Raw genomic sequence first — 22,881 nt, forward strand, 5'->3', positions numbered from 1 at the left:
AGGTCAGAAAGTTCGGATTAACCCTACTCTGAATTTAGGGCCAGAGCGATCTCTGACACTGGAGGCAATTTATGAACACACCCTTAATGTTCTGGTCGGTGGATACCTAGCACTCACTCAGTGTTTGCTAGCATTGTAATGAAAAAGGGCATGAGTGAAGCCCTAAAATGTAGTTTTTCTAAGTTGTGCGAACGATAGGGAGCAGGCAATGTTGAAAAGTAATCTTTAGACATTTCTTAAATGTAGTTTTATAATTGACTAAAACAAGCAGACAAGAAAATTGTTTGAAAAATGTCACGTTTTTGCTGTGAGCCAATGAGGTAACCACAGGTTGTTTGTTTCCCCACAGGCCTACAGGGTCGTGACGTTCTAATACCTACTGTGTCTATAGCGATGAGTCCTCTACTGTATCTATACGATAACAAGCACAACAAAAGTTAAGTTTTAATGTCACATGCACAAGTAGAATGAAATGCCTTTCTTGCAAACTCAAAACCCAACAATGGAATAATAACAATGTATTATTAGAATAAAACACACGATAAATAAAAATAGGAAATATTAAATACACAATAAAGTAAGTAAGTCTACTATATACAGAAAATATTTTAAAAGTCGGTTCCAATACCATATTTACATGTGCAAGGATACTGGAATGATGGTGGTAGATATGTATAGGGATAAGGGGACTAAGTGTAACAGTATAACTTTACGTCGTCCCCTCGCCCCGACACGGGCGCGAACCAGGGACCCTCTGCACACATCAACAACAGTCACCCACGAAGCGTCGTTACCCATCGCTCCACAAAAGCCGCGGCCCTTGCAGAGCAAGGGGCAACACTACATATTGGTTTCAGAGCAAGTGACGTAACTGATTGAAATGCTACTAGCGCGTACCCGCTAACTAGCTAGCCATTTCACATCCGTTACACTCACCCCCTTTCAACCTCCTCCTTTTCCGCAGCAACCAGTGATCCGGGTCACGGCACCAATGTAACAGTATAACTTTACGTCGTCCCCTCGCCCCGACACGGGCGCGAACCAGGGACCCTCTGCACACATCAACAACAGTCACCCACGAAGCGTCGTTACCCATCGCTCCACAAAAGCCGCGGCCCTTGCAGAGCAAGGGGCAACACTACATATTGGTTTCAGAGCAAGTGACGTAACTGATTGAAATGCTACTAGCGCGTACCCGCTAACTAGCTAGCCATTTCACATCCGTTACATAAGCAACAGGATATAAGATAAACAGTGTAGCAGCAGCTTGCATGTGAGTGGGTGTGCAGGTGTATAGAGTCAGTATAAATGTAAAGTGCATTTGGAAAGTATTCAGACCCATTGAATGTATTAAAAAAAACAGAAATATCACATTTACATAAGTATTCAGACCCTTTACTCAATACTTTGTTGAAGCACCTTTGGCAGTGGTTACAGCTTTGAGTCTTCTTGGGTATGACACTACAAGCTTGGCACACCTGTATTTGGGGAGTTCCCCCCATTCTTCTCTGCAGATCCTCTCAAGCTCTGTCAGGATGAATGGGATGCGTCACTGAACAGCTATTTTCAGAGACTTGTCTCTCTAGAAATGTTCGATCGGGCTGGGCCACTCAAGGACATTCAGAGACTTGTCCCAAAACCACTCCTGCGTTGTCTTGGCTTGTGTGCTTAGGGTTGTTGTCCTGTTGGAAGGTGAACCTTCGCCACAGTATGAGGTCCTGAGCACTCTGGAGCAGATCCTTCTGTACTTTGCTCCGTACATCTTTCCCTCGAACCTGATTAGTGTCACAGTCCCTGCCGCTGAAAAACATCCCCACAGCATAATGCTGCCACCACCATGCTTCACCGTAGAGATGGTGCCACGTTTCCTCCAGACGTGACACTTGGAATTCAGGCCAAAGATTTCAATCTTGGTTTCATCAGACCACAGAATCTGTTTTCTCATGGTATGAGAGTCCTTTAGGTGCCTTTTGGCAAACTCCAAGCGGGCTGTCATGTGCCTTTTACTGAGGAATCGCTTCCGTCTGGCCACTACCATAAAGGCCTGATTGGTGGAGTGCTGCAGAGATGGTTGTCCTTCTGGTTGTCCTTCTGGAAGGTTCTCCCATCTCCACAGAGGAACTCTGGAGCTCTGTCAGAGTGACCGTTGGGTTCTTAGTCACCTCCCTGACCAAGGCCCTTCTCAACCGATTGCTCAATTTTGCCGGGTGGCCAGCTCTAGGAAGAGTCTTGGTGGTTCCAAACTTCTTCCATTAAGGAATGATGGAGGCCACTTTATTATTGGGGACCTTCAATGCTGCAGACATTTTTTGGTACCCTTCCCCAGATCTGTACCTCGACACAATCCTGTCTCGGAGCTCTACGGACAATTCCTTCGACCTCATGGCTTGGTTTTTGCTCTGACATCCACTGTCAACTGTGGGACCTTTTATATAGACAGGTGTGTGCTTTTCCAAATCATGTCCAATCAATTGAATTTACCACAAGTGGACTCCAATAAAGTTGTAGAAACATCTCAAGGATGATCAATGGGAACAGGATGCACCTGAGCTCAATTTCGAGTCTCATAGTGTAACCGGTGTGAAATGGTTTGCGGGGTGAGTGCTAATAGCGTTTCAATCGGTAACGTCACTCGCTCTGAGACCTTGAAGTAGTTGATCCCCTTGCTCTGCAAGAGCCGCGGCTTTTTTTGGGACGATGGGTAATGATGCTTCGAGGGTGGCTGTTGTCGATGTGTGCAGAGGGTCCCTGGTTCGAGCCCAGGTAGAGGCGAGGAGAGGGGCGGAAGCAAAACTGTTACAATAGCAAAGGGTCTTAATAGTTAAGTAAATAAGGTATTTCTGTTGTTTTTTATACATTTGGTACAATTTCTAAAAACCTGTTTTCGCTTTGTCATTATAGGATATTGTGTGTAAATTGATGAGGAATTGTTTTTATTTAATCAATTTTAGAATAAGGCTGTAATGTAACAAAATGTGGAAAAAGTCAAGGGGTCTGAATACTTTCCAAATGCACTGTATGTGCATATTATGTGTGAGTAAACAAACAATGGAGTGGGTGTTTGTGTGTGTGTTGGAGTGACAGTGCATAGAGACAGTGCAAATATTGAAATAAAAGATCAATAAAGATACAGGGTAAACAGTCCGTGTATCTATTTTGTTAGTTATTTATCAGTCATATTGCTTGGGGATAGAAGCTGTTCAAGAGCCTGTTGGTTTCAGACTTGATGCACCGGTACCTCTTGCTGTGTGGCAGCAGAGAAAATAGTCTATGACTTGGGTAGTTGGAGTCTTTGACGATTTTCTGGGCCTTCTTTTCACACCGCCTGATATAGAGGTCCTGGATGGCAGGGTGCTCGGCCCCAGTGATGTACTGGGCTATCCGCAAAACCCTTTGTAGCACCATGTGATCGAGGGTGGTGCTATTGCCATACCAAGCAGTAATGCAGCCAGTCAATATGCTGTCAATGGTACAGCTATAGAACCTTTTCAGGATTTAAGAGCCCATGCCCAACTTTGTCAACCTCCTGAGAGGGAAGAGTCACTGTCGCACCTTCTTCACGACTGTGCGTGTGTGTTTGGATCATCTTTAGTGATTTGGTCACCGAGGAACTTGAAGCTGTCTATCTGCTCAACTGCCGCCCTGTTGATGTGGATGGGGCATGCTCGACCCCCCCCCCCCCCCCCCACCCCACCCCACCCCACCCCACCACACACAATAAACTCCTTGGTCTTGCTGATGTTGAGGGAGAGATTGTTGCTCCGGCACCACACTGCCAGGTCACTGACCTCCTCGCTGTAGGCTGACTCATCATCGCCGGTGATCAAGCCTACCACCATTTTGTCGTTAGCAAACTTGATAATGGTGGTGGAGTCATGTGTGGCCACACGGTCGTGGGTGAACAGGGAGTACAGGAGGGGACTAAGAACACACCCCGGTGGGGACCCTATGTTAAAGGTCAGCGTGGTGGAGGTGATGTTGCCTACCCTCACCACCTGGAGTCAGATCGTCAGGAAGTCCAGGATTCAGTTGCAGAGGGAGGTGTTCAGACCCAGAGTCTTAAGCTTGGTGACGAGCTTGGAGGGGATAATGGTGATGAACAGCATTCTCACATAGGTATTCCTTTTATCTGGGTGGGTGAGGGCCGTGTGGAGAGCAGGAATGATTGTGGTCATCATAAAATATGTGGGGATTACAGAGAGGTTGAAAATTACCAAGAATATGCCTGCCAGCTGATCTGCACATGTGCTGAGATTGCGCCTTGGAATACTGTCAGGGCCCCAGGCCTTGCTGGTGTTGACCTAATTAACTCCAATATAAAGTAGTTTTTCCAAGTGCGTCCACTTATATCTGTGCATTCGTAACAAACTAACCATTACGAAACGTATATTCTATCAAATAAGATTCATCCAGAAAATGTGCAATTATTGTTTGTTGACCAAATTCGACACTCTCATTGACCACCATACAAAAATTACTCACTTCATGGGTTTATTGTCGTGGACAAATTGTGATCGGAGTAAAACCTCTTACTCCGCCACTTCCGCTCTCTGTTGTAACAGAACGGCCTGGAAGTGGGAGGAATTTGCTGGAACACCGAACGAAGCTCAACGACAGCACAGAAAGAACAACTCACATTTATTTTTTACGGGGGTTCTTCAAGTGACTCATGGCGGTAAGTGTTCACCAAATACATTACCATCGAGTTCATATAATCATTTATGCAAGCTGTTTCTATTTTAAAGATGTTTTGTTTAATCAAGATGGCGTCTTTGCCGTGGCAGCCATGTCGACAACCTAGCGAGTTAACGTCAGTAGCTAGTTGCTGTAGTAGTTGGTAGCTTTGTCTTGTTGATTTTGGAAATATATGGAAATTCTACTTTATCGGATTATGTTAGTGTTAACTAGTTACCTAACTAGGTATATCATTTAACGTTCGCTAGTTAACTATGTACCTTGAGTTGCAGGAGTCTTTTGCAAACTAGCAACGTCGTTAGGTAGCAAACGTTTGTGGGTGTTCTTACACTCAGTCCCTTTCAGCCAATTTTTGTGAACTCAGTGCGGTTCTCTTAATTGTTTGTGCAGTGAAAACACTCCAAATGAACTCAGACCCCTCGAGTCCCGAACCGATCTGAAACCATTTCGAGAGGTGATCTGAGTTAGGTTCGGTTCCCTTTTTTTAGGGTAATGTAAACACTCAACGCCCTAGATTCGCTTGTCATTATTCCCGCACCACACACTAGATTACTGCAACACCGTTTCCCCTGCCATAGCCCCTCACATTGGTGCTAAAAAAGAGAGACAATTATGATGTGCAGGGTCGCGGAAAAAACGTGTGTTGTTTTGGATATTTTTTAGGGATTGTCAGCAATTCCCCCAAAAAGGTAGGATGCATAGCAATTACAAAATGTGTCGAGTTTTTAGTTCAGATTATTTGTTTGCAATTTTGTGATCTAAAGGCTGAGAGCTTCGTAAAATGTTTATTTGATTGTGGGGTTTGAATAGGAGACGTATTTTATGAATCGCAACAGGGTACAAAATCTATTCTAGCTCTTTTTATTTTTTTATTTAACCAGGTAGGCTAGTCCTCATTTACAACTGCGACCTGGCCAAGATAAAGCAAAGCAGTGTTACACAAGGAGTAAACAATAAACAAGCCAATAACAAACAAGTCAATGACACAGTAGAAAAAAATAAAGTCTATATACAGTGTGTGCAAAAGGCATGAGGAGGTAGGCAATAAATAGGCCATAGGAGCGAATAATTACAATTTAGCAGATTAACACTGGAGTGATAAATGAGCAGATGATGATGTGCAAGTAGAGATACTGGTGTGCAAAAGAGCAGGAAAGAAAATAAAAACAGTATGGGGATGAGGTAGGTAGATTGGGTGGGCTATTTACAGATGGACTGCAGCGATCGGTTAGCTGCTCAAATAGCTGATGTTTAAAGTTGTTGAGGGAAATAAGTCTCCAACTTCAGCAATTTTTGCAGTTCGTTCCAGTCACTGGCAGCAGAGAACTGGAAGGAAAGCAGGCCAAATGAGGTGTTGGCTTTGGGGATGATCAGTACCTGCTAGAACTTGTGCTACGGGTGGGTGTTGTTATTGTGAAATGAGATAAGGCGGAGCTTTACCTAGCATAGACTTTTATAGATGACCTGGAGCCAGTGGGTCGGGCGACGAATATGTAGCGCGGGCCAGCTGACTAGAGCATACAGGTCGCAGTGGTGGGTGGCATAAGGGGCTTTGGTAACAAAATGGTTGGCCCTGTGATAGACTGCATCCAGTTTGCTGAGTAGAGTATTGGAAGCTATTTTGTAGATGACATCGCCGAAGTCGAGGATCGGTAGGATAGTCAGTTTTACTAGGGTAAGTTTGGCGGCATGAGTGAAGGAGGCTTTGTTGCGAAATAGAAAGCCGATTTTGGATTGGAGATGTTTAATATGAGTCTGGAAGGAGAGTTTACAGTCTAACCAGACACCTAGGTATTTATAGTTGTCCACATATTCTAGGTCGGAACCGTCCAGGGTGGTGGTGCTAGTCGGGGGTGCGGGCAGCGAACGGTTGAAAAGCATGCATTTGGTTTTACTAGCGTTTAAGAGCAGTTGGAGGCCACGGAAGGAGAGTTGTATGGCATTGAAGCTCGTTTGGAGGTTAGTTAGCACAGTGTCCAAGGAAGGGCCAGAAGTATACAGAATGGTGTCGTCTGCATAGAGGTGGATCAGGGAATCGCCCGCAGCAAGAGTGACATCATTGATATCTACAGAGAAAAGAGTCGGCCTGAGAATTGAACCCTGTGGTACCCCCATAGAGACTGCCAGAGGTCCGGACAACATGCCCTCCGATTTGACACACTGAACTCTGTCTGCGAAGTAGTTGGTGAACCAGGCGAGGCAGTCATTAGAAAAACCAAGGCTATTGAGTCTGCCGATAAGAATACGGTGATTGACAGAGTCAAAAGGGCCGTAGCCTACATTGGGTGTTCAATTTAAAATTACAGCATGATTTAATCTGCAGTTATTCTTCTGCAATTTATTGTTACTAATAATATTTCATTTTATTAGTATCTTCTGATTACAATTGTCTCACCATTTAACTAAATGCAATCTATTAGCTTCCAAAATGTAAGTAGGCACACTACATTACCAAAAGTATGTGAACACCTGCTTGTCGAAAAGCTAATTCCAAAATCATGGGCATTAATATGGAGTTGGTCCTACCTTTGCTTCTATAACAGCCTCCACTCTTCTGGGAAGGCTTTCCACTATATGTTGGAATATTGCTGCGGGGATTTGCTTCCATTCAGCCACTAGCATTAGTGAGGTCGGGCATTGATGTTGGGCAATTAGGCCTGGCTCGCAGTCGGCGTTCCAATTCATCCCAAAGGTGTTCACTGGTCAGGGCACTACATTGAGTGAATATTGGAAAAACATCTTGGTTCCTTTCTAATAGCAATGTGAATGCAAAGAGGACTCGGACCAAGAAATAGGTGAAGTGAACTGGCAAAAGAGTTGAGTCCTCATTCAAATTCAAGGGCAGTGTGAATACAAAGAGAACAGAGTTCTTTAGCTTTTTTTTTTTACCCCGGAGTTCACTTTAAAGAGGACTGAGATCGATTATTTTAAAGAGGACTGAGATCGATTATTTTAAAGAGGACTGACTGTAAAAACACCCGTAGTTAACTTAGCTAGCTAACGTTAGCAATTATGTTGATTTGCCACTTGCAGCCTCCATTTGTATCTAACTAAATGCCCATCGGGTACTTTAATAGGTGTTGGTTTGGTTGACTTAGCGCAAACGCCTGCATACCCAGTAGCTGTCCAGGAGGAGGGTTGGTAACTTTGGAGACAATTAGCTAACGTTAGCGATATAGCTACGACCAGCATTTTATGTTGGGCAATCTGAAGCAAATCAAAGTCTGTAAGGGCCCAGTTGATGTGACTGATGAGTAACCTTGCCTGAGACCTGAAAACTAGTGTTTGCCCTCTGAATTAATGTCTTTAGCTCAGTGGGATAACACAGCCGGTTGAGTCATCGTTCATCTTCCCTAGAACGTAGTGGTGCCGGTCAGTGGTGGAAAAAGTACTCAATTCTCATACTTGAGTAAAAGTAAAGATACCTTAATAGAAAATTACTCAAGTGAAGGTCACCCAGTAAAATACCACTTGACTAAAAGTATTTGATTTTTAAATATACTTAAGTATCAATAGTAAATGTAGTTCAAATATATTTAAGTTTTAAAAGTAAAAGTACAAATAATTTAAAAAATCCTTATTAAGCAAACAAGACGGCACAATTTTTTAAATTTTTACATACAGCCAGGGTCACACTCCAACACTCCAACATTATTTACAAGCAAAGCATTTGTGTTTAGTGAGTCCGCCAGATCAGAGGCAGTAGAGATGACCAGGGATTTTCTCTTCATAAGTGTGTGAATTGGACCACTTTCTGTCCTGCTAAGCATTCAAAATGTAACAAGTACTTTTGTGTCAGGAAAAATGTATGAAGTAAAAAGTAAATAATTTTCTTTAGGAATGTAGTTTAGTAAAAGTTGTCAAATATAAATAGTAAAGTACAGCTACCCCAAAAAACGACTTAAGTAGTACTTTAAAGTAGGGATGCATGATATATCAGCGAACATATCGGAATCGGCCGATATTAGCTAAAAATGCCAACAGCGGTATCGGCCGATGTTAAAAACCGATGTCAAGCTACCATGCATACCTATATAACGTATGTACATGATGTAATAACGGCATGTAAAATTTTGCGCTACAGGTGCAACACAGTATTCCTGACCTAGCCCACACAATGTCTGCTGTGTGGATCGAGCAGTCATTTGGAAGAGTAAGAAAATTCAAAGACAACTCAAAGGCGAAGTCCATTATAGCCAAGATAATGGAATTCATTGTCCTTGACAATCAACCGTTCTCCGTCGTGGGTGATGTTGGCTTTCGCCGACCGGTCGAGCACCGGTACACACTGCCAAGTGCGCTATTTTTCAGATGTTGCCCTACCGGAGTTACACAGTAATAGCGTCACTGCTATTAGCTTCACGACATACATACTAGGGAACGCCGTTTGGGTCTTTGCGTGTATAAAAAGATACAGTAGCACTGTCAAAGCTTTACAATAAAGTCAGCAAACAAGCAAGCACCGGCAACGAACGATGTGTTTACAATACCGCGTTGGTAATAAAGCATCAGTTGTTCGACCGCAACTTCTGGGGGTAGCTAGCTTTAGCTTGGTACCTAGCTATCACCAATACAACCAGCCTGAAAACAATGACCATAGAAACTGCAATCATTTTCATTATTCTTAGCAAGGTTGTAAGTATTGTTGTTCGCCTTTTGAAATTGATCTTCAGTTCATGAAAATAAATAGCTAGCCAGCTACCTAACCCTGTTGCCCAAGCTAATGTTATAAGCAGCCAGCTGGCTTCATCTGGCTAGTGAGTCTCGACCGGACCGGGTTATGTGTTGTGAAGCTAGCCACAATGAGGATTAGGCACAATAGTGGAATTTGCGGTTAGCCTTCAAAATAAAAGTATGTCATTGACAGTGATGCAAATGAATACAAATAGTAGAATTATGCCATTTATTTTGAAGGCTAACCACAAATTCCACTGTTTTGCCTTATCCTTATTGTGGATAGCTTCACATAGATGGGTCCAACCACCATTAAAACTTCTTATGGCTGAGATCCCGTTAACGGGATCGATATGACAACAGCCAGTGAAACTGCAGGGCGCCAAATTCAAACAACAGAAATCTCATAATTAAAATGTCTCAAACATACAAGTATTTTACACCATTTTAAAGATAAACTTGTTGTAAATCCAGCCACAGTGTCCGATTTTCAAAAAGGCTTTACGACGAAGCACACCAAACGATTGTTAGGTCAGTACCTAGTCACAGAAAAACACAGCCATTTTTCCAGCCAAAGAGAGGAGTCACAAAAAGCAGAAATAGAGATAAAATTAATCATTAACCTTTGATGATCTTCATCAGATGACACTCATAGGACTTCGTGTTACACAATACATGTATGTTTTGTTTGATAAAGTTCATATTTATATCCAAAAATCTCAGTTTACATTGGCGCGTTATGTTCAGTAATGTTTTGCCTCAAACATCCGGTGATTTAGCAGAGGGCCACATCAATTTACAGAAATACTCATAATAAACATTGATAAAAGATACAAGTATTATACATGGAACTTTAGATAAACTTCTCCTTAATGCAACCGCTGTGTCAGATTTTGAAAAAGCTTTACCGAAAAAGCACACCGTGCTATAATCTGAGTATAGCGCTCAGAGCCCAAACAAGCCATACAGATATCCGCAATGTTGTGGAGTCAACAGAAGTCAGAAATAGTATTATAAATATTCACTTACCTTTGATCTTCATCAGAATGCACTCCCAGGAATCCCAGTTCCACAATAAATGTTTGTTTTGTTCGATAACGCCCACAATTTGTCCAAATACCTCCCTTTGTTCGCGCGTTTAGTTCCAAAATCCAAATTGATGACGCGCATGTCAGACGAAAAGTCAAAAAATTCCATTGCAGTTCGTAGAAACATGTCAAACGATGTATAGAATCAATCTTTAGGATGTTTTTAACATAACTCTTCAATAATGTTTCAACCGGAGAATTCCTTTGTCTTTAGAAATGCGATGGAACGCAGGTCACTCTCACAGGAGAGCGCGTGGTCAGCTCATGCCAGACACCTGACTCAAAGAGCTCTCCTTCACTAATTTTTCACAGTAGAAGCAGCAAACAAGGTTTTAAAGACTGTTGACATCTAGTGGAAGCCGTAGGAAGTGCAATATGACCCCAAAGACACTGTATATTGGATAGGAAAACCTACAAACCTCAGATTTCCCACTTCCTGGTTGGATTTTTTCTCAGGTTTTTGCCTGCCATATGAGTTCTGTTATACTCACATACATCATTCAAACAGTTTTAGAAACTTTAGAGTGTTTTCTATCCAAATCTACTAATAATATGCATATCTTAGCTTCTGGGACTGAGTAGCAGGCAGTTTACTCTGGGCATCTTATTCATCCAAGCTACTCAATACTGCCTCCATCCATAAGAAGTTAATCAAATAAGAACTGTCTTATAAAGTAGGGTTATTTTAGAAGATGACACCTAGCTATATAGTTAGCTAGCTAACTATAGCTACTGAAACAGATTATGTCGATAATTATTTGGCATGTATCTTTTTTGACACGCAAAGACCCAACGGCGTTCCATAGAAATCCTGGTTGAGAATGAAACGACTGATCAAATGAACAACGAAACAGCACAGCAAGTGAAATAAATGGGTTTTGATTATGTTTTACTGGTAATGGGGACATGTGTAAATGCCAACAAAATAACTTTTTAGTCAGTGTGGTGTGTGTGTGTAACCTTTAACTAGGCAAGACAGTTAAGAACAAATTATTATTTACAATGACGACCTACCCCAGCCAGACCCGGACGACGCTGGGCCAATTGTGTGCCGCCCAATGGGACTCCCAATCACTGCCAGATGTGATACAGCCTGGATTCGAACCAGGGACTGTAGTGACGCCTCTTGCACTGAGATGCAGTGCCTTAGACCGCTGTGTGTAACTATTTAACTGTACTAGAATTCTTAAAAGGCTGCTAAAACTTTGAATTTCGGTTACTGGTATCGTTTTTTTTGGCAAGGAATATATTGGATATTGGTATTGGCCAAAAATGTCATATCGGTGCATTTTTACTCATGTACTTTACACCACTGGTCCTGGTTGGGATGCTGTTTTGTGCTGAAACATTGTCTTCCCGAAGTGCTGCTTAAAGAACAAATAAACCGTAAGGTTGATCAGTGTGTTTACTTTAATTTAGGCAAGTGATGCCGACTCGACCAACCTGCTACCCTTGATGGGCTCTCTTTACACGGACAGAAGAAAACACACTATGGAATCATCCAAATCCCCCAGAAGCTCCAAATACCATCCTTCACGATCAAGGTCACACTCCAGGGACCGGAAACGCAAATCAAGTGAGTTAAATGCACTAAATTTGATAACTCGGAATGATGTTTGTAGTTTTGGTAATACATTTTTGTTATGTTCACTTGGTAGGTCACATCCCAGAAACTGGTCATGTTATTTGGATTTGACATAAGCTTAGAGCAGCTGTACCTTGTTGATAGAACAGTCCAAAATAGTCAAGCACTACAGGTGACTCATCGGAGTCAATCCTAATTTAATAGTGCAGTAGAATTTCGTCACTGTTCTCATCGTTTTACTTTTACAGGTGACAAAAAGCACAGACGAAGTCGGAGCAGGAGCAAAGAGGTAACTAATCTTAGTTAATTTTAGTGAACTAAAAGTAGGCTGGAGTACTGTCACCATCTTGAATGTCAATAGTGTCTTTTTTGTTTTTTGTTGACCATGGTAAGTACCAAACAACACTGTAGGCAATGAAACCTGAATCAAAGCATACTAAGAGACTTAATGGAATTATTAAATGGAAAAACTGACATGTTTTTAAAAAATTATTTTGATATGTCTCATTAACTTATCCTTGGTCACTTGAGTGTAGCCATAGTAGATGGTGAAGAATATATACAGTACCAGTCAAACGTTTGGACACCTACTCATTCAAGGTTTTTTTTATTTTATTATTTTCTACATTGTAGAATAATAGTGAAGACATCAAAACTATGACATTTCACATGGAATCATGTAGTAACCAAAAAAGTTTTGAACAAATCAAAATATAATTGAGATTCTTAAAAGTAGCCACCTTTTGCCTTGATGACAGCTTTGCACACACTTCGCATTTTCTCAACCAGCTTCACCTGGAATGCTTTTCCAATAGTCTTGAAGGAGTTCCCAAATATGCTGAGCACTTGTTGGCTGCTTTTCCTTCACTCTGCGGTCCAGCTCATCCCAAGCCATCTCAATTGGGTAGAGGTCGGGTGATTGTGGAGGCCAGGTCATCTGATGCAGCACTCCATCCCTCTCATTCACACATGCGGAGATCATCCGTTCACCTACTCTGCTTCTCACAAAGACACGGCGGTTGGAACCAAACATTTCAAATTTGAATTAATCAGACCAAAGGACAGATTTCCACCGGTCTAATGTCCATTGTTTGTGTTTCCTGGCCCAAGCAAGTCTCTTCTTATTATTGGTGTCCTTTAGTAGTGGTTTCTTTGCAGCAATTTTATCATGAATGCCTGATTCACGCGCTCTCTGAAAAGTTGATGTTGAGATGTGTTTGTTACTTGAACTCTGTGAAGCATTTATTTGGGCTGAATTCTGAGGTGCAGTTAACTCTAATTAACTTATCCTCTGCAGCAGAGGTAACACTGGGTCTTCCTTTCCTTTGGGGCGGCAGGTAGCCTAGTGGTTAGAGCGTTGGGTCAGTAACCAGAAGGTTACTGGATCGAATCCCTGATGTAAAAATCTGTCATTCTGCCCCTGAACAAGGCAGTTACCCCACTGTTCCCCGGTAGACCGTCATTGTAAATAAGAATTTGTTCTTAAACACTTCTTAGGGATAGGCGTCCCGTCAACGGGACAGTTGTAAATCATGCAGCGAAACAACAAATGTCGGTACAAATAAGTGTCTTATATTGGCTGAAAGCTTAAATTCTTGTTAATATAACTGCGCTGTCCAATTTACAGTAGCTATTACTGCGAAAAAATGCCATGCTATTGTATGAGGAGAGCTCTTAACAACAAAACACTTTTTTTTCACCGTGATAAGTTTGATAAATTCACCTCTGAAGGTGAAATGTGTACTTACATTCTGAAATCTTGCTCTGATTTATCATCCAAAGTGTCGTTTTGTTAAATAAAATCCTTTTTCATATCCTTAAAAAGGTCCATCTAGCATGCACGATCGATTTTTGTATTTCCACTCGTTCAATTTTCAAAGAAAGGAATCTGAAAATATCACCCTAAATGTTGGTTCAACCAGTCAGATCACGTTTGTATGTATTCCTCAGAGATCCTAGAACGTAACCAGACTTCACTATGTCATTAGGGGTGTAGAAAATTCTATAGGACACCGTATTTGGTCAGAGAGCGATGCCTTCATAGCACGCCGATGACGCGGGCGGTCTTCACTTGATCGACTCTAACTTTGTCAAATAAGCATCAATTGGGGTCATACAAAGCTAGCTAGATAGCCAATGAGCTGGGCTTCGCGGGAACCCTGTGTCTGTCGTAAAATGTAGCTGCTAACCTTGTGCGACAGCATGCCTTTTCTTTTTGGACAAAAATTATAAGAATATTCAGAGTTATGAAAACTGGTTCTTTTGCAAATGTTGAACTTATAATATGGCTACTAATACTGGAAAAGCTGAATCAGTCCAAGTATACAGATTTGACAATATTCTTGCAGAAAAATGTAATATGAATACAAATGTCTCTCACGATTTGCCCAAATGTACCTGGGTGACTGCACACTAAATGTCATGTAGTTCGCTCATACTTCAAGTTATCCGTCAAACTTTGCACATAGGGGGCCTCCCGGGTGGCGCAGTGGTCTAGAGCACTGCATCGCAGTGCTATGCTGCGCCACCAGAGTCTGGGTTCGCGCCCAGGCTCTGTCGCAGCCGGCCGCGACCGGGAGGTCCGTGGGGCGACGCACAATTGGCTTAGCGTCGTCCGGGTTAGGGAGGGTTTGGCCGGTAGGGATATCCTTGTCTCATCGCGCTCCAGCGACTCCTGTGGCGGGCCGGGCGCAGTGCGCGCTAACCGAGGGGGGCGGGTGCACGGTGTTTCCTCCGACACATTGGTGCGGCTGGCTTCCGGGTTGGAGGCGCGCTGTGTTAAGAAGCAGTGCGGCTTGGTTGGGTTGTGCTTCGGAGGACGCATGACTTTCGACCTTCGTCTCTCCCGAGCCCGTACGGGAGTTGTAGCGATGAGACAAGATAGTAATTACTAGCGATTGGATACCACGAAAAATTGGGGAGAAAAAGGGGATAAAATTAATAAAAAAAATAAAAAAAAATAAAAAAAACTTTGCACATACACTGCTGCCATCTTGTGGACACCATCGGAATTACAACCAGAGTGATGGCTAGAACTGGGACCTTTCTGTTGCATTTCAAAGATGGTTGGATTTTCTTCTACCAGATCTATTGTGTTTTTCTCCAACGCTCAATTCACATTTCCACAAACTTCAAAGTGTTTCCTTTCAAATGGTACCAAGAATATGCATATCCTTGCTTCAAGGCCTGAGTAACAGGCTGTTAGATTTGGGTATGTCATTTTAGGCACAAAAAAATTGGGAAAAGGGGGCTATCCCTAAGAAGTTTAACTGGCTTGCCTAGTTAAGTAAAGGTTACATTTTAAAATAAAAATCCTGTGGTGGTCCTCATGAGCCAGTTACATCATAGCGCTTGATGTTTTTTGCGACTTCACTTGAAGAAACTTTAAAAGTTCTTGAAATGTTCCGGATTGACTGACCTTCATGTGTTAAAGAAATTATGGACTGTCGTTTCTCTTTGCTTATTTGAGCTGTTCTTGCCATAATATGGACTTGGTCTTTTACCAATAAGGGCTATCTTCTGTATACCCCCCTACCTTGTCACAACACAACTGATTGGCTCAAACGCATTAAGAAGGAAAGGGATTCTACAAATTAACTTTTAACAAGGCACACCTGTTAATTGAAATGCATTCCAGGTGACTACCTAATGAAGCTGGTTGAGACAATGCCAAGAGTGTGCAAAGCTGTCATCAAGGGAAAGGGTGGTTACTTTGAAGAATCTCAAATATATATTTTGAATTGTTTAACACTTGGTTACTTTTTTTGGTTACTACATGACTCCATATGTGTTATTTCATAGTTTTGATGTCTTTACTATTATTCTACAATGTAGACAATAGTACAAATAAAGAAAAACCCTTGAATGAGTAGGTGTCCAAACTTTGGACTGGTACTGTATATGAGATTATTTTTTAAATAAATCCTGTGTGTAGATCACATGATAACATTTCTACAATAAATCATACTCAGCGTGCTAAAGCACGAAGAGACACTGAACTGAAGACGCTGCTGACATAGCAAAATTATATGCCTACTACTCGGACAGGTAACTATCAGCCATTCAAACTTATACTTGCCTCCTAGAAAATAATTGCAAATAAAGGAAATTAACATTAGCCTTTTCCTGGGTTCAATTGCCTATTACTGGGTTCAATTCAAGCTCAAGTCAAAGAAGTCTGCTGGCTGTAACCTTATTAATCCAAATGCATTCTGAGCCCACCATTGAAATCTTCCTGGCTGCATGCACTTGTAGATTGGGGAGGGAATAAAGTGCTGAATTAAAACGTATGTATTAAAGCTGTCTCAGAGGTGATGATCCACGATAATCTACATTGAGTTTTGGGTACTATATAAGGTGTTTAATTTGTGCCTTCCATAATATGATTGAAACAAAACTAAGAAGTGACTGTACTTGGTGCACTTGAGTAGGTGGTAGATTTGACAAAACCTACGTGCTACAAGTTCGAGTATGTGTCTTGGTACATTGGAGGGCATTTCATTATCAAATTTATCTCCAGCTGTCTAAGGCACTGCATCTGTGCTAGAGGTGTCACTACAGACCCTGGTTCGATTCCAGGCTGTATTACAACCGGCCGTGATTGGGAGTCCCATAGGGTGGCGCACAATTGGCCCAGCGTCGTCTGGGTTATGGTTTGGCTGGGGTAGGCCGCCATTGTAAATAAGAATTTGTTCTTAACTGACTTGTTAAATAAGATGAATAAAAAAGTTGCACTCACAAAGTGGGGAAAAACAACATTTAAACAAGCAGTTAAAAAGTGGACTGACAGTGTAGCTCCGTCAAGCTATTTACCCTTCTGACATATCCGGTCATGGTCGGTCATGTTGTAAAGAAATGTTTGGTTTCTGGTGTTCAGTCGTTCTAAATATGAGGGGGATGTATGTCTGAAGTGAGCATGAGTTCTCAACATGCTTTGGTATCTTCTGTATCAAACAGTTGTACTAACTCTTTGTTGCACTATTTTCCTGAAAGAGACACCTTCTTCTTAAAACAGGCACAAAGGAGGGACTCTGAGAAGCCATCAAAATCTCACAGCAAGCAGGATGATCTGCCGGAGCAGACTGAGAGGGGCAGGGAGAGACTTTCTGCAGAGAACGGGGAGGAGCGACACCGGCGCAAAGACAAGAAGGGACGGAGCCACTCCAGGTCACACTCATGCGACAGGTGGGTCTAGGCTCAGTGAGATGCTACATGATGACTTGATGTATTGAGATTGGTCACAGTAAACTGGGTAGAGTGAGTTGCATGTTTTCTTTTATAAGAATAAAACTTGCATTTTGTCTGGTTTTAGGCGCCATCGCAGCAGAAGTCGGGACAAACTGAGATCGCGTTCCCCGCGGGAGAAGAAGAAGAGGGCCAGGTCCCGGTCGGGCTCAAAGACCAAACACCGCCGCAGGAGCAAAAGCAGGTGCGTTTCGCTTGCTTCTTTCCCTACCATTTTCTGTGTTTGTCTTTAGTAACCACTCCTGTGTCCCTCACATTTGCCACTCTTCGTCAGTTAGTCACCATGTGTCTCTTAAATTGTGTTGTGTGTGTGACTGAATGCAGATCTTTCTGTGGATCTTGAAATGCTATAATGTCTCTTTAGGGAGCGGAAGAAGAAGAATGAGAAAGTGCACAGAAAAGAGAAGAGTCGTAGCAGGTCTGTGAGCCCCCAGGCTTTCCGGGGCAGAAACACTGCCATGGACGCACAAGAGGCCCTGGCCAGAAGGTACCGCAGCATCTTAGGGTGTTTTCACACTTGGTCCCTTTCAGACAATTTTTGTTAACTCAGTGTGGTTTTGCTTAATATTTTGTGCAGTGTGATCACCCCAAAGGAACTCGTACCTCTCAAAAGAGCCCCCCCCCCCCGATTCAAACCGAACAGAGACCATCTCGAGAGTTGGTCTGAGTTCGGCTTGTTTGAATTCCGTGTTCCGGTTCCATTGTGAACACAAAGCTCCCTAGGTTCGCTTGTCAGTATTCCGGCACCACACTAGACTACTGCAACACCGTTTCCCCTGCCATAAACCCTCACATTGGTGCCAGAAAAGAAAGCTGGTGATGTGCAGCTTCGCAGGAAAAAGTGTCCTGTTTTTGGATATTGATTAGCGATTGTCAAAGATGCACAGAAATTCCAAAATGTCTAGAATTTTTTGTTCAGTTTATTTGTTTGCAATATGTGATCTATAGGCTAAGAGAGCTGTTTATTTATTGTGGGGTTTTAATAGTGTGAGAAGACAACATATTTCGTGAGAATCGCAACATAGGGCACAAATCTATTCTAGCTCTTAAAGGTGCAGTAGTAACAATTTAGGTAACATCATTATTTAGTCTGCAGTTGTTCTCTTGCTATTTATTCTCTCACCAATAATATTTGCATGTTAACCCTTAGCCTACAACTTCCGCGACCCCGTGGAAATCAAATTAACGTAATAGAAAATCCCCATCAAAATCCGTCTGTTTAAGCTAGAGCGATGTGTTTTTGCATGGTCTGTGTCTCAATCAACCGCAACCGCTGATATCGCCCTTCCGCATCTGCGGTGAAAGGTGGCAGAGCTAGAGCTGTGTTTGTCAGACCATAGGACATCTCAAATCGGTCTTGTCACAAAAACGTCTGTAGCGTCCGAACGGTTATGACCACTCTATTGAAAGATGACTCTCACGAACACGATGGCATTCATTTTGCTCTAGGATGTCCACAACCCTCACAGGACTTGTCTGAAGTCAGTACAGCCTCCTCTGCCAATTTCTGTCTGTAGCATCCGAACTGTTTGGGCTACACACTAATCTGCTAATATGACCACTCTGACAGCCAAGACTCAAGAACACAATGGTGTTCTCCGTTTAGCTCTAGGACACTCACAAGATCTGATGGTCCCCGTTACCAGTTTACATAGATATTCAGACCCTTTACTCAGTACTTTGTTCGGGCACCTTTGGCAGGAAATTACAGTGTTGAGTCGTTTTTGTTATGACACTACAAACTTGGCACACCTGTATTTGGCGATTTTTCTCCTTTTCTTCTCTGCAGATCCTCTCAAGCTCTGTCTGGTTGGATGGGACTCTCCAGTGATTTACAATCAGATTTAAGTCCGGACTCTGGCTGGGCCATTCAAGGACATTCAGAGACTTGTCCCTGAAGCCACTCCTGTGTTGCCCTTTTGGAAGGTGAACCTTCGCCCCAGTCTGAGGTCCTGAGAGCTCTGGAGCAGGTTTTCGTCAAGGATCTCTCTGTACTCTGCTCCGTTCATCTTTACCTCGTTCCTGACTAGTATCCCAGTCCCTGCCGCTGAAAAACATTCCCACAGCATGATTCTGCCACCACCATGCTTCACCATAGACATGGTGCCAGGTTTCCTCCAGACGTGAGATAGAACTCTTTGTTCAATCTTGGTTTCATCAGACCAGAGAATCTGGGTTCTCATGGTCTGGAAGTCCTTTAGGTGCCTTTTGGCAAACTCCAAGCTGGCTCTCATGTGCCTTTTACTGAGGAATGGCTTCCTTCTGGCCACTCTACCATAAAGGCCTGATTGGTTGAGTTCTGCAGAGATGGGAGAACCTTCCAGAAGGACAACCATCTTCACAGAGGAACTCTGGAACTCTGTCAGAGTAACCATCGGGTTCTTGGTCACCTCCCTGACCCAGAATGATGGAGGCCACTGTGTTCTTGGGGACCTTCAATGCTGCAGACATTTTTTGGTAATCTTCCCCAGATCTGTGCCTGGACACAATCCTGTCTCGGAGCTGCACAGACAATTCCTTCGACCTCTTGGCTTGGTTTTTGCTCTGACATGCACTGTCAACTGTGGAACCTTATATAGACAGGTGTGTGTGCTTTTCCAAATCATGTCCAATCAATTGAATTTACCACAGGTGGACTCCAATCAAGTTGTAGAAACATCTCAAGGATGATCAATGGAAACAGGATGCACCTGAGCTCAATTTCGAGTCTCATAGCAAAGGTTCTGAATACTTATGTAAATAAGGTATCTCTTATACATTTGCAAAAATGTCAAAACCTGTTTACGTTTGTCATTATGGGGTATTGTGTGTAGATTGCTGAGGAATAGTTTTTAAGTAACTATTTTAGAGTAAGGCTGTAACGTAACGACATGTGGACAATGTCAAGGGGTCTGAATACTTTCTGAAGGCACCTTATGTGGAGATAGTTTAGTCCCTAAAATAGGGGATAAATACATGTTAAAAAATAGAAAGGTCATTAAAAGTTTCCTGAGCTTTCTTATCTCAGATATAGGACAGACACTTCGGAACAAACTTCCGTTTGATATTCTTTTTTGACTGTTCCATGTAGTGAATCTGTTATTCAGTGTGTTTCTATTGGCTAATAGCAGTAATGCCAAATTCAATGTTTCATCCAATATAAAAAATTTCCCCTGGTACCTTTTTAAGGGGTCTTAAAATGTAAAATCAAATAGATAAATGTTCCTTGGTATGACCGTCTTAAAATAATTCCCCCCTCCCCCGGCTTAGACTCTAGACAGGGTTAATAGTATCTTCTAATTACAATTGTCTCATATTTTAACTAAATGCAGTCTATTAGCTTCCAAAATATAAGTGGGTATATTTAGCTGTCCGACAACACATTCTGATTTGAATGGCTTGAGTGTATTGAGTGTGTATTGAGTGACTGTTGGAAAAAGATCTTGGTTCCTTTCTAAACATAGCAATGTTGGAACATTGCTGCGGGGACTTGCTTCCATTCAGCCACGAGCATTAGTGAGGTCGGGCATTGATGTTGGGCGATTAGGCCTGGCTCGCAGTCGGCGTTCCAATTCACCCCAAAGGTGTTCACTGGGGTTATGGTCAGGGCTCTGTGTAGGTCATTCAAGTTCTTCCACACCATTTTTGTATGGACTGAGATCGATTCTTTTAATGGGGACTATATGTGAAAACACCCTTAGAGGAACTGTGGGGTTCATGATTTGTTTCTTGAGTATCTCTATTTGATAGTGGACAATCTATCATTCTGCTCCCAAAGCCTAGCTGACAAATATGAACACCCTTCACTGTCTTTTCTCTATATCTCCAGGTTGGAAAGGGCAAAGAAACTGCAAGAGCAGAAAGAAAAGGAGATGTTGGAGAAACAGCATCAGGAGGTACCTGCAGGTGAGACACTTCTCGGCTATCAATTGCACCTAATTCAAAGTGAGTTAAACTGATCACTAACCTCAAACCTTTTTTTTTTGTATTGTTTTTAGTGCCAGCCCCCCTGCCGTCTGACACAGTAGTAGTTGCTGCTGCAGCTGCTACCCACCCTGTCCTCAACGTGGCAGCTCTCCTGGCCTCTGGGACACAGGTCACGCCGCAGATCGCCATGGCAGCGCAGATGGCAGCCCTACAAGCCAAAACCTTAGCAGAGACTGGCATTGCTGTGCCCAGCTATTACAATCCCTCAGCTGTCAACCCCCTGAAGTTTGCAGAACAGGAGAAGAAAAGGAAGAAGCTCTGGCAGGGAAAGAAGGAAGGGGTAAGATTTTATTTTTGAATCCCTTGTACGCAATACAGAAAATGTAGTGCAATAAGTCTACGCTGTTTATTATCTGATGGGGCCGATTATCGTTAGTGTGCTTTGTTCTGTCCGGAATGTACAACTAGTGACTTAATGAAAAGAAAACGCTACGAAAAAAACATGCAACTCTGCTCATGGTGGCTCGATTGTTGCAAATTACTAATACATTCAAATTGTTTGGTTTTGAAGGACAAGTCCCAGACAGCTGAGTTGTGGGAGAAGCTGAACTTTGGAAATAAGGACCAAAATGTTAAATTTCGTAAACTGATGGGCATCAAAGTATGTATAACCGAGTCCTTTTATTTTCTCATTTAATTGGGGACCATGCTGCGCAGAGCCTTGTATTTCTAACACTGAGATGTCTGTCCTGTCAGGGGGAAGAGGAAGGTGAGGCCTCAAAGCCACTCAACGATGAAGGCCTGAAGACCCTGCAGCAGCAGGAGGAGATGTTCCATAACCTTGACGTTCAGTACGAGATGGCCAGGTCCCAGACCCACACTCAGAGAGGCATGGGACTAGGCTTTGGCTCTTCATTCTCACGGGGCATGGATGCGATCTAATGCCAAACCATGCACTGGCTTGCCCTTGCTTTCTTCCTCATAGGTCTCTCCTCATAGCTAGCACTCAAGCTTGCATGGATGTTGTTGCATTGGATCTGTAATTTATTTAGAAACAATCTCACGTCTTGGAACATTCCCATGTAAATAGATACTGAGTGTTAAGAAATCTGGACATCTTTTCAGAATGATGCAATAGTTTGAGTGATGCTGGCTAGATTTAGACTTCTGTTAGAAATGTGATTGCATATTGTTTTTTACTCAAATTGTATACATTTTTTATGGTAGATCAAGTGAAATAATTCTGTTTACATATATTTACCAGGAGTCTTTACAAATGGCTTCAGATCATAATCTCAAAATGTAGCCGTTATATCATCTTTCCGTTTCCTTTCTACTGAATGGAAATGTAAGAGTGGATCATACTACTAAGATGTTTAGCAGGCATCCGATGGTTTCATGGAAGGAGTGAACAATAGTGTTACATATGTCCTTTAAATAAAAGTCCCTTTGTGTTGAGAAGTGGTGCTTGGTGTTTGTTTTGGCCATGAATGCTTTATACACAGCTACAACATTTTTTTGTGGGTGTAGCAAACACGTATTTCCGAATGGCTTTTTGCTGAGAGAGGATGCATACAGCATTGACTAAGTACCCATGACTGCATGGCCAAGCACGCCTCCAACTCAATCATCAAGTTTGCAGACGACACAACAGTAGTAGGCTTGATTACCAACAATGATGAGACGCCT

At 42.5% G+C, this 22,881-nt stretch overlaps 1 protein-coding gene across 1 annotated transcript; it reads left to right on the top strand.

Annotated features, from left to right (window-relative positions):
* The first annotated feature begins 4,016 nt into the window (after nucleotides 1-4,016).
* LOC139545366 (arginine/serine-rich coiled-coil protein 2-like) lies at nucleotides 4,017-22,653 on the top strand. The gene is made up of 11 exons (XM_071353066.1): nucleotides 4,017-4,116; nucleotides 4,563-4,675; nucleotides 11,877-12,033; nucleotides 12,291-12,331; nucleotides 17,057-17,226; nucleotides 17,354-17,470; nucleotides 17,651-17,773; nucleotides 21,095-21,171; nucleotides 21,264-21,532; nucleotides 21,764-21,853; nucleotides 21,949-22,653. Exons 2-11 carry the CDS (start codon nucleotides 4,670-4,672, stop codon nucleotides 22,132-22,134), a joined length of 1,236 nt encoding a protein of 411 aa, XP_071209167.1. The 5' UTR covers nucleotides 4,017-4,116; nucleotides 4,563-4,669; the 3' UTR covers nucleotides 22,135-22,653.
* Nucleotides 22,654-22,881: the final 228 nt, after the last annotated feature.

This window comes from Salvelinus alpinus, chromosome 19, assembly GCF_045679555.1.
Source record: "Salvelinus alpinus chromosome 19, SLU_Salpinus.1, whole genome shotgun sequence".
Lineage (NCBI taxonomy): Eukaryota > Metazoa > Chordata > Actinopteri > Salmoniformes > Salmonidae > Salvelinus > Salvelinus alpinus.